This window comes from Carcharhinus amblyrhynchos, chromosome 26, assembly GCF_965287045.1.
Source record: "Carcharhinus amblyrhynchos chromosome 26, sCarAmb.v2.hapA, whole genome shotgun sequence".
Classification (NCBI taxonomy): domain Eukaryota; kingdom Metazoa; phylum Chordata; class Chondrichthyes; order Carcharhiniformes; family Carcharhinidae; genus Carcharhinus; species Carcharhinus amblyrhynchos.
This window is the reverse complement of record NC_137349.1, coordinates 15,113,618-15,126,507: the sequence shown is the minus strand read 5'-3', so window position 1 is coordinate 15,126,507 and position 12,890 is coordinate 15,113,618. Positions and strand designations below refer to the sequence as shown.

The 12,890-nt window shown below is 46.1% G+C and overlaps 1 protein-coding gene across 1 annotated transcript in view; it reads right to left on the bottom strand.

Annotated features, from left to right (window-relative positions):
* Window positions 1-12,890, bottom strand: part of ifi30a (IFI30 lysosomal thiol reductase a) — a 33,123-nt gene that overhangs the window by 3,643 nt on the left and 16,590 nt on the right. Inside the window, exons 5-6 of the mRNA XM_080213160.1 lie at window positions 6,277-6,429; window positions 6-74 (exon numbers count right to left, since the gene is read on the bottom strand). Of these exons, the coding sequence (XP_080069286.1) occupies window positions 6-74; window positions 6,277-6,429 (222 nt within the window). The remainder of the gene's footprint in view (window positions 1-5; window positions 75-6,276; window positions 6,430-12,890) is intronic.

Below are 12,890 nucleotides of genomic sequence, written 5' to 3'. Positions count from 1 at the left end.
CTCACGGTGTAAGTGTTACAAACAAGATTGAAGAGTGATTCCACAGCCTGAGCCTCCAGCTGATCGGTGTGTTTCTGAAAGAGAGATTGGGAGTCAAACATCAAGGAGAATTCACAAAAAAAAACTCAAAGATAATGTTTCTGATTTTCATTTGTTATAATCAGGAGGGGAGTACATTCTGAGAACAAAGAAAAATACAGCACAGGAACAAGCCTTTCAGCCCTCCAAGCCCATGTTGATCATGATGCCTTAACTAAAAAGAACCTTCTGCCCTTACTTGGTCCTTATCCCTCTTCCCTCCCTATTCATGTACCCATCCAGCTGCCTCTTAAATGTTGCTAATGTGCCTGCTTCCACCACCTCCTTTGACAGCATGTTCCAGGCACCCACGACCCACCACCCTCTGCGTGAAAAACTTCCCCCGCACATCTCCCTTAAACTTTCCCCCTCTCACCTTGAACCTGTGCTCCTTGTAATTGACACTTCCACCCTGGGAAAAAAATCTGTCTCTGCCTCTCATAATTTTGTAGACCTCTATCAGGTCTCTCCTCAGCCTCCAACTTTCTAGAGTAAACAATTCTAGTTTATTCAATCGCTCCTCATAGTCAACACCCTTGGGACCAGGCAACATCCTGGTGAACTTTCTTTGCACTCTCTCCAAAGCTTCCACCTCCTTCTGATAGTGTGGTGACCAGAGCTGCACGCAATATTCCAAATGCGATCTAACCAAGGTTTTATATAGCTGTAACATGATTTCCCAATTCCCGTACTCAATGCCCCAGCTGATGGAGCCAAAAAGCATGCCACATGCCTTCTTAAATCATCCTGCCACTTATAGAGCACTGTGGACTTGCACATCCAGTTTCCTCTGTTAATGTTCCTAAGGGTTCTGCCATTTACAGTATGATTTAACCTAAATTTGATTCTTAAATGCATCACCTTGCATTTGTTTGGATTAAACTCCATCTGCAATTTCTATGCCCAAGTCTCCAATCTATATCCTCTTGTATCCTCTGACAATCCCCAGCACTATCAGCAACTCCACCAATCTTCATGTCATCCGCAGACCACCCACATTTTCCTCCAGATCAAAAATATATTCTACAAACAACAGAGGTCCCAGCATTGATCCCCGAAGAACACCACTAGCTACAGAAATCCATTCTGAGAAACACCCATTGCTACTCTCTGTCTTCTATAACCAAGCTAGTTCTGTATCCATCTAACCAGCCCACCCTGAATGCCATGTGATCCTAGTTTATATGCCAGACTGCCACGTGGGACCTTGTCAAACACCTTACTAAAGTCCACATAAACTACATTCACAGCCTATCCCTCATCAATTATCTTTGTCACCACTTCAAAAACTCAATCAAGTTAGTGAGATATGACCTTCCCCATACAAATCCACGCTGCCCGACAGTAACTGGTCCATTTTCCTCCTAAATGTGCATATATCCTGTCCCTCAGCATCTTCTCCAAAAGCTTCCCAACTACTGACATTAGGCTCACCGGCGTACAGTTTCCTGGATTATCCCTGCTTCCTTTCTTAAACAAGGGAACAACATTAGCTATTCACCAGTCCCCCGGAACCTCGCCTGTGGTCAAAGAGGTTGTGAAGGTATCTGTTAACGCCCCAGCTATTTCTTCCCTTACCTCCCACAGTAACTTGGGATCGATTCCATTCGGCCCAGGTACACGTCCAATTTAATGAGGCAAAGCAAGAGGTGAGTGCAATTAGTAGACCGGCATGTGGTCAGCAGCAAGGGGCTGTAGGATTGGGACAGTGAGGGTGGGAAGAAAGTGTGAGGACTAATCTGTAAAGGGATCTCTGCTTCAAGATGCCTGAAATTAGCAGGGAAATGCAGTCTCTTTCCCCTTTAGACTTACTTGGATTTGACTTTAGTTTTTTTTAAATTAATTTGTGGGACATGGGTGTCACTGGCTGGCCAGCGTTTATTGCCCATCCCTAATTGCCCGAGAGCAGTTGAGAGTCAACCACATTGCTGCGGCTCTGGAGTCACATGAAGGCCAGATCAGGTAAGGATGACAGATTTTCTTCTCTAAAGGGCATTAGTGAACCAGATGGGCTTTTCTGACAATTGACAATGGATTCATGGTCATCAGTAGAGTCTTAATACCAGATATTTTTTATTGAATTCAAATTCCACTATCTGCTATGGTGGGATTTGAACCCGGGTCCCCACACCCGGGTGTGGGTGAGCTGAGTTTCTGGACTAATAGTCTAGCAATAATGCCACTAGGCCATCATCTGCCCTAAATGAGGGTGATGTGATGGGAAATTTGCAAATGATATAAAAATGGGCTGTGTAGTTGAGAGTGAAGAGGATAGCTGTCAACTCCAGAATTTTATCAATGGTTTGGTTGAACGTGCAGAGGAACGACAGATGGAATTCAGTCTGGAAAAGTGTGAGGTCATGCATTTGGGGAGAGCAAATAAAGCAAGGAAAACTCAATATACAGGAAGATATTGAGAGAGGTTGAAGAAGTGAGAAACCTTAGAGTATAAGGGGTGGTTTTCTTCACCAATATGTCGAGAAGCCAACTAGAGAGCAGGCCATCCTCGATTGGGTATTGTGAGGATTAATTAACAATCTTGTGGTGAGAGATCCTTTGGGGAAGAGTGACCATAATTTGGTATAATTCTTCATCAAGGTGGAGAGTGACACAGTTAAGTCTGAGACTTGAGGAACTTTGATGGCATCAGACCTGCACTGGCTTGGATAAACTGGCAAAGGACACTTAAGGGGTTGACTATGGATCGGCAATGGCAGACATATAAAGAACACATAAGAAATAGGAGGAGTAGGCCATCTAGCCCTTCGAGCCTGCTCCGCTATTCCATAAGATCATGGCTGATCTGAAGTGGATCAGTTCCACTTTCCCGCTTTGTCCCCATTACCCTTAATTCCCCTGTCTATCAGAAACTTATCTACCCGTGACTTAAATATATTTAGCGAGGTAGCCTCCACCACTTCAACGGGCAGAGAATTCCAGAGATTCACCACCCTTTGAGTGAAGAAGTTCCTCCTCAACTCTTACCTAAACTGTCCCTCCCCTTATCTTGAGGCTGTGTCCTCTAGTCCTGCTGTCCTTTCTAAGCGGGAAGAATGAACTTCCCAAACATAAACATGGATGAACTTCAACAACTGTACATCCCTGTCTGGCCTAAGAGTAATCATGATGTGGGTATGCCGGCGTTGGACTGGCGTAAACACAGTAAAAAGTCTGACAACACCAGGTTTTAGTCCAACCTATTTATTTGATAATATACTCACAAGCTTTCGAGGGACACCCTCTTCGTCAGGTGAAACGAAGAGGGTGTCCCTCGAAAGCTTGTGAGTATATTATCAAATAAATAGGTTGGACTAAAACCTGGTGTTGTCAGACTTTTTACTGGCCTAAGAGTAAAACAGGGAAGGTGGATCATCTGTGGCTAACAAGGGAAATCAGGAATAATGTTGCCCCAGGTTACAACGTGTGTGAAAAATACATTTTGCCACACCAACTCTGGACATCTTGAATGAACCATAACATATCACCAACTGTGTGTTGAAGGCATTACATAAATGCAGGTTTTTATTATTGCCTTGCTGAATGTTTATGGAAATTTGCCCGATAGTATCACAAAAGACATACCTTTTAAACTTGAGCTTTAGTCCATCTACTTCGCTATTATGACTCTCACTCCGATCTGGTCTCTATCAGTTCCAACAAACTAAAGAATGATTGTTGTGTTTGCAGTGGGAACACAATGATACCTGAACTAAAGCAAACAGTGCCCTTGATTTCTACTCCAGTTTGCTTGGTATTTTGTTAAAGCTGGTGAGTGGACTTTTTGTCTACTTTGTGAATTTGTGCAGAAGATGAGGCTAAAGTGGATCATCCTCCTTATTGTTCCCCCGAAGCTTCTTGCATTACCACAGATTCAGACACTGTTAAAAAGTGACACAGAGCACAAAAGCGAAGAGGTTATGTTAAAGCTAAAGAGCAGGCAGACAAATTGGCCCAAAAAAGCAGCAAACCTGAGGACTGGGAGAAATTTAAAATCCAGCAGAGGAGGACACAGGGTTTAATTCAGAAAGGGAAAAAAGATGAGAGTAGGCTTACAAGAAACATAAAAACTGACCGCAAAGTTTCTACAGGTATGTGAGAAGAAAAAGATTGGTGAAGACAAATGTAGGTCCTGTACAGTTGGAATCAGGTGAATTCATAATGGGCAAAGAGATGGCAGACCAGTTGAACAAATACTTTAGATTTGTCTTCACTAAGAAGAACACAAATAACCTTCCAGAAATACTAGAGGACAGAGGCCTAGCAGGACGGAGGGAACCTTTATTAGTCAGGGAAATTCAGCCCATCGAATGTGCACCAACTCTTTGAAAAAGCATTTTACCCTGGCCAAAACGCCACCCTATCCCCATAATCCCACTTCATTAATCCCCCTAACCTGCACATCGTTGGACTGTGGGAGGAAACCGGAGCACCCAGAGGAAACCCACGCAGACACAGGGAGAAAATGCAAACTCCACACAGACAGTGACCCAAGCCAGGAATTGAATCCCGGTCCCTGGCACCGAGAGGCAACCGTGCTATCCACTGTGCCACCATGCCAGCCACAAGGCTAGCAAATTTTGATAATTACAACTAAGGCATCTGCTATTACTTCTGCCGTTTCTTTTAGTACCCTGGGGAGCATTCCATCCGGACCCAGGGACTTGTCTACCTTTAGTCCCATTAGCCTACCAAGCACTACCTCTTTAGTAATAGTAATCATTTTAAGATCCTCACCCACTACAGTCCCATGGCTGTCAATTATTGGTATGCTATTTGTGTCCTCTACTGTGAAGACCAACACAAAAACTTGTTTAAGGCCATGGCCATTTCCTCGTTTCCCATTATTAAATTCCCCTTCTCATCTTCTAAGGGTCCAACATTTACTTTAGCACTTAACAAGGTAAGTAGTCAATATCTTTTCCCAAAGGTAGGGGAGTCTAAAACAAGAGGGCATAGGTTTAAGGTGAGAGGGGAGAGATACAAAAGTGTCCAGAGAGGCAATTTTTTCACACAGAGGGTGGTGAGTGTCTGGAACAAGCTGCCACAGGTAGTAGTAGAGGCAGGTCTTTTAAAAAGCATTTAGACAGTTACATGGGTAAGATGGGTATAGAGGGATATGGACCAAATGCGGGCAATTGGGATTAGCTTCAGGGTTTAAAACAAAAAGGGCGGTATGGACAAGTTGGGCCAAAGGGCCTGTTTCCATGTTGTAAACTTCTATGACTATGACATGGGATTTGGGGTAGGCTGGCTAGATGGATACAGAACTGGCTTGGTTATACATGACAGAGATTAAGGGTGGAAGCATGCTTTTCAGAATGGAGATCTGTAGTTAGTGGTGTTTCGCAGGGATCAATGCTAGGATTTCTGTTGTTTGTAGGATATACAAATGATCTGGAGGAAAATGTGGGTGTTCTGATTAGTAAGTGTGGATGACTCGAAGATTGGTGGAGTTGCTGATAGTGCCAGGGATTGTCACATTATATGGACAGATGGAGACTTGGGCACAGTGGGCGGCAAGGTGGCTCAGTGATTAGCATTGCTGCTTCAGCGCTAGGGATCCGAGTTCGATTCCCGGCTTGTGTCACTGTCTGAGTGGAGTCTGCACATTTTCCCCGTGTCCACGGGGGTTTCCTCCGAGTGTTCTGGTTTCCTCCCACAGTCTGAAACACGTGCTGGTTAGGTGCATTGACCCAAACAGGTGGCGGAGTGTGGCAACTAGGGGAATTTCACAGTAACTTCACTGCAGTGCTAATGTAAGCCTCACTTGTGACTAATAAATAAATGTAAAAAAAAAGGCAGATGAAGTTTAATCCAGACAAATGAGAGGTGATGCATTTTGGAAAATCAAATTTAGGTCTGAATTATACTGTAAATGGCAGAACTCTTAGGAACATTAACATACAGAGGGATCTGGGCGTGGAGGTCCACAGTTCCATAGAAGTGGCAACACCATGGCACGCTTGCCTTCATCAGCTGGGGCACTGAATACAAGTCTTTTGAAATCATGTTGCAGCTATATGAAATCTTGGTTAGGCTGCATTTGGAATCTTGCGTGTAGTTCTGGTCACCACACTACCAGAAGGAGGTGGAAGCTTTGGAACGTAAAGAAGGTCCACCAGAATGTTGTCTGGTCTCAAGGACGTTGGCTATAAGGAGAGGTTGAGTAAACTAGGATTGTGCATCTTTCCAACTTACCCCATTGACCAGGATCCAGGGAACGTACTCATGTGGTGGTCTTAGAGCATCCGTTAGCTCTGCATTCCGATGCATCAATTTGTTTCCAAGGTCACCGTTAACGCAGTTTTCAATTTCGGCCCATGGTACCTTGGGCTCATAGATCTTCAGGCACTGCAGAGATCAAAAGATAGGGCTGTAATTTTGAACTTCCTGAAGATTTTGATAACATTTTTCAGGGTTTTGTATACAGTCGACTAATGTTTAGGATCTTTTATGTTAGCCACTTTTAAAATGGTCATATTGAATTTCTGTTAGAGAATTAACAATCAGGGTAACCAGGGAAGAGAAAAGCAGATCTTTGCTCAGAAGTTTGATGAACTTATGATTCCAAAGCTGTTGTATTTGGTTCTTCTACTTTGAAGGAATAGTTAGGAGTATTGAATTCAGGATGACACTTTGGCTGGAATTTTCCAGCCATTCCCTGCTCACTGCCGCAAGCGAGGACGGAGAGTTTAGCACTCAGCCAGAGAATTCTGCTGGTGTGAATGGCCAAAACATTCCAGCCCTTCTGTTTAAATAAACCGCGCAGTGCTTTCACCGATCTGCACCTGTAGGAAACCTGTATTCTCTGTTAATGTGACAGGAAGTGGTCTTAAATGTTGATTTTAAAAGCTTTAAGGTGGAGTTCTCCAAATCCACCGCAGGCCGGAGCAGACAATTAAGTGGGAGTCAAAAAGTGGGAAAATCCACTGGCACTCGATCACATTGCAATTTTCCCAATGGCGGGTGGCACAAAGAGTATTTGCATTCATTTGCATCTCATGAATACTCATTAAAATAGCCAGTCACTGGCATTCCATCACGCCTTTCAAACTGATGTCACATCAGCGGGAAATCACATCAGTTTCCATGCAATGTACACAAGACAATCCTCAGTTCACCAAAGAATTTGGGTCAGTGCCACCTTTCTGCCACAGCAGTGCCAGCACGCTAGACAAACTATGTGCCCCCCCCATCTTCTGCTGTACAGAGCACCAACCCCCACCCCCCAGCACGCTAGACACCACTCTGCACACCACCACCCCCCCCCACCCCTCACCATCCGCCCCGCTGCAATGAGCGCCATGCTGCCACCCCCACCCCCACCCACCCCCAGTGCGCTGGGCAGTGCCCTACCAGGGCAAACTGGTTCCTGCCTCCATCTCCATGCCAAGCCAGACAGCAACCTGTTCACAATGGCACCCAGAGGGGCATTTGTGCCAAATGAATGATGTGGAATCTGGCACAATTTTCCGCTGTTCTGGAAGATGGGACAGGATCGCCAAAGCCGCTCGCTACCACAGTCTCAAAACGGAAGAATTCCACCGTTAGTACAGGGCTAAAATCTGTTCGCAAGAGAACGTGACTTTATTTGTGACTGTTTTGTTTCAAAAGGAAAGGTATCATTTGTTTGGAATGGAAAATAGAAAGTGGTTGGACTGCGTCTCGGAGTACAATGGAGGCCGGGCAGTGCCAAACAAGGAGTGAATTCTCAAAGGGATGCAGGAGTTGAGGTGAATTTTTGTGCACAAGTTCTTGAAGGTGCTGTAGCTAGTTGAAAAATCCCTCCCCCCACCCTCACTCCCCATTCTTCCCCCACCACCCACCCTTACCCCGCACTCCTCTTCCCCCACCGCCGCCCCTCAGAGTAAGTCAAAAAAAAGATAAGTACAGGTAGCAAGTGTGGGGGGGGAGGGGGTAACTGATCAACTGCTTATGGTTCAGGAAGCTGCAGTAACCAACTGGAAGCTCAAGGCAGAGATGCTGTGGGTAGAAAGGGGAAGCACCGTGACTAAAGGCAGAACTCAGGAAGGGTTGATGCAGCTAGTGAACAGTGCAGGGTAAATTTTCTATAAAATTCCCCCAACTTCCCTTTGTAACTTTGCAGAAACAGTTCTCAACATTCATGTTGGAAAGTCCCAAGAGGCTTGAAGCAGATTGTTGGAGATACTGGAGGAGGGATTGTGTGTGTGTGTGAGAGGCGGGGGAGGATGGAGAGAGGCAGAATGAACATAGAACATTACAGCGCAGAACAGGCCCTTCGGCCCACGATGTTGTGCCGACAAGCAATGACCCTCTAACCTAAACCAATCCCTTTCCATCTATAAACCTATCCACGGACCTCTTAAACGCCCCCAAACTAGGCGCATCTACAACTGCAGCAGGCAGGGCATTCCATTCCCCCACCACCCTCTGGGTAAATAACCTACCTCTGACATCTGCCCTATAACTACCACCCCTTAATTTAAAGCTATGTCCCCTCGTGCTAGCTTTCTCCATCCAAGGAAAAAGGCTATCACTGTCCACCCTATCTAAACCTCTAATCATCTTGTATGTTTCAATAAGGTCTCCTCTTAGCCGCCTTCTTTCTAACGAAAACAACCTCAAATCCCTCAGTCTCTCCTCATAGGACCTTCCCTCCATACCAGGCAACATCCTGGTAAACTTTCTCTGCACCCTCTCCAATGCCTCCACATCCTTCCTATAATGTGGGGACCAGAACTGTACACAATACTCCAAGTGCGGCCATACCAGAGTTTTGTACAGTTGCAACATGATGTTGCGGCTCCTAAGTTCAGTCCCCCTACCAATAAACGCCAAGACACCGTATGCCTTCCTAACAACCTTATTGACTTGATTTCCAACTTTCAGGGATCTATGCACATATACACCTAGATCCCTCCGTTCGTCAACACTATTCAGAGTCCTACCGTTAGCCCTATACTCTACACATCTGTTATTCCTGCCAAAGTGAATTACCTCACACTATTCCGCATTAAACTCCATCTGCCACCTCTCGGCCCAGCTCTGCAACTTGTCCAAGTCTGAAGGATCAAGCTTCCCTCATGGAAAAATCTCTGTCCTCCTGAACTCAACAAGGCCTCTGATATTTTTGAGAACATCTTTTCACTTTGGACTCAATGACATTGTTGTGATGGATGTTTGCATAGAGAGAGCTGCCTGGGTACTAGGTTGGAATGTTAAGTTCCCAGAGGAATCTCAGGTGAATGAGATGGGATGGGATCCCAGGAGTCGGATCAGACAGTTCAGCTTCAGATCAGGAAAATGGAGGTAGAACATTAGCAAATGATGTTGAAGATGTTGTGATAGACTTGGAATTACAGAAGAATGAAGGTTTAAGATGTTTCCAGCAAGGGAAATTGATGGGGTTAAACAGTTCATACTTTAATGCAAGGGGGATTACAAACAAGGCGGATGAGTTTGTTTGCCTTGGTAGACACATGCCAGCAGGATTTCATCGTTATAACAGAAACCTGGCTAAAGGAGGGGCAAAATTGGCAGCTCAGTATCCCTGGATATAGAGTCTTCAGACACAATAGAGTGGGAAATAAAAGAAGGGAGTGTAGCACTATGGTTAAAGATTCAACTCCAGTTGAGGGAAGAGATAACATACTGAATGGGTCAACAGACAAGACTTTATGGGTTCAGCTTACAAAAAACAAAAGGACAGTCACAGCACTGGGAGTTTATTCCACAACCCCCAAATAGTGAAAGGGAGATAGATGAACAAACATGAAGTCAGATTTCTGTCTGTGAGAAAAAGAGGGCAATAATAATGGGAGACTTTAACTATCCCGATATCAACTGGGATTCAAATAATGCACAGGGCACTGAGGGAGAACCCACACAGTGTGTCCTGGAAAATGTTTTTAACCAATTATTGACAAACCCAACGAGAGGAGATGCAATTCTAGATCTAGTCTTGGGGAACAAAGAAGGACAAGCGGGTGAAGTGACAGTTGGCAACCATGAAAGTGATTTTCCCAAAAAGACATGAAGATTGGAATATTACCGCCTCGCTCGCCCCAGAATGGGGCCACGTGAGGTTTGCAGAATGGCATTCTCTGTTGGCCTCGGCGGGATCTTATGAGCCTCGGGTGGGCGAGGCAGTAAAATTCTGGCCTAAGTGCCCCTTGGGTGGGAAAACAGGAGATTTTCCCACCTGGATTTTGAGGCTATTTAGTCTATTGATTTCCATCACTCTTTACTTCACAGAGTCACCAGGCAATTCACATCAGTAATGAGGTGAGGGGTCTAATTCCATCAGAGAGGCGGGCATCAGCATGCTGAGTGCGCCACTGCACATGCATCAATCTGTCAGTAGCGAAATCACCATGTGCGCGCTGCGCCACACCCCCCTCCCAGTCGCCGGCCTCACGATGTCTTCCCCAAACCCTCCCCACCACACCCCGATCACCAGCATCCCCGATGGCCAGCCCCAATCACCCCCCAACTCCCACCCCCACTGATCTCTAATGCAGTATTCGCAGTCCTCCCACCAACTATCCCGTCCCGCTCTGGTCCTGCCACCCCCTTCAGGCCCTGCACCCATGGCACTGCCAGGTGTCCAACTGGCCCCCCCTCCTTCCCCCCAATCTCCAGGGGCGGTGGGGGGGGCTCAATAGCCTCTGACCCCATCAGTGAGGCCATCACGCCTGGTCCCTATTGATGGGAACCAGCTTTGATCTCTGCTGGTGGAACCTCTCCCGATGGTTGGGAGACATTTGCGATTCTGTCCCAGGCTTGCTAATGACATGGAAGTTGGAATTTACATATTACAACCAATCTCGTGCTGGTCCCAACCCAAGGCTGATTATGCCAAAAAATGGTTTAGGACATTGCACTTTTGCCAGCCCCTCCCTCCACCCCGTCTGTGCTATTCAAAGAGCGCAGTGGGTGAGGAAAGTTTTGTCTATAACTAGGACAGTGATCACAATGCAGTTAGATTTAGCATTGCTAATTACAAACAGGTTATAATTTCCCCACTTCACTTCTGCAGATAATATATTCAAACCCGGCACTTTCAAAATTCATTTACAGGATGTGGGTATCGCTGGCTCGGCCAGCACCTACTGCCCATCCCTAACTGCCCTCAAGGTGGTGGTGGTGGGCTGCTTTCCTGAACTGCTGCAGTTCATGTGGTGTAGGTGGACCCACAGTGCTGTTAGAGAGGGAGTTCCAGGATTTTGACCAAGTAATAATGAAGGAACAGCGACATATTTCCAAGTCAGGATGGTGAATGGCTTGGAGTGGAACTTCCAGATGGTGATTTCTCATGCGTCTGCTTCCCTGTCCTTCCGGATTGTTCTGGTCATGGAGTCTTAGTGATTTGCTACAATGTGTGTTAATGATAAACACGGCTGCCATTGTGTGTTGGTGGTGGAGGGAGTGAATGTTTCTGGATGGGGTTCCAATCAAACGGGGCTGCTTTGTCCTGGATGGTGTTAAACTTTGAGTGTTGTTGGAGCTGCACCCATCCAGCAAGTGGGGAGTATTCCATCGTACTCCTGACTTGAGTCTTGTAGACGGTGGACAGACTTTGGGGAGTGAGGACGGGTGTTCTTTACCACGTAATTCCCAGCTCTGACCTTCTCCTGTAGCCGTGATATTTATATGAGTGGCGCAGTTCAGTTTCTGGTCAATAGTAAATGACACCCCCGCACCCCACCCCCCATTGATGTCAGTACTGGGGAATTCAGCGATGGTATTGTTAAGAGGAGATGTTAGACTTTCTTTTATTGGAGATAGTCGTGTTCTGGTCCTCCTGTGACACAAAGGTAAATTGCCACTTAGTAGCCCAAGTCTGAATGTTATCCAATTCTTGTTGCATGTGGGCACTGACACTGATATTGGAGGAGTCATAAGTGGTGCTGAATACTATGCAATCATCCAGAAATATGCTCACAGTTGACCGTATGGACGGAAGGTAATTGATGAAGCAGCAACATTAAGACTAGGCTTGAAAGAGCAGCAGGAGTCTCTGATACTATTACGGGAATGTGATCAGGGCCCATTGCCGTTGCAGCAACCAGCACCTTCAGCCATTTACGGATATCATGTGGTGTGAATCAAATTCATAGATTCCTACAGTGCAGAAGGAGGCTATTCGGCCCATCAAGTCCACACCAACTTCAATTCCATCCCACCCCACCCAGGCACTACCCTTAAAATCCCCATGCACTTACCCTGCTAGTCCCCCTGACACTAAGGGGCAATTTAGCACGGCCAATCCACCGCACATCTTTGGACTGTGGGAGGAAACTATGAGCACCCAGAGGAAACCCACGCAGACATGGGGAGAATATGCAAACTCCACACAGACAGTGACCCAAGCCAGGAATCGAACCCAGTCCCTGGTGCTGTGAGGCAGCAGTGCTAACCACTGTGCCACCGTGCCACCCCCGAATTAGCTGGAGCCTGGCATCTGAGATGCTGGGGACCAATCTTCTGGCTGAAGATTGCTGCGAATGCTTCAGCCTTATCCTTGCACTGATGTGCTGGGCTCCTCCATCAGAGGATGGGGATATTTGTAGAGCTGCCTCCTCCAGTGAGTTCTTTAATTGTCCACCACCATTCATGGCTGGATGTGTGCAGAGCTTAGATCTGATCCATTGATTATGGGATCGCTTAGCTCTGTCTATCACTTGCTGTTTATGTCCTTTGGCACACAGTCCTGTGTTGTAGCTTCATCAGGTTGACACCTGGGGTGGAATTCTCCGTCAACAATTCTAAGCGTTGAATTCACATAAAAACTGGAGTAATTCCTGCTGGTTTTTTCAGCAGGATTTTCA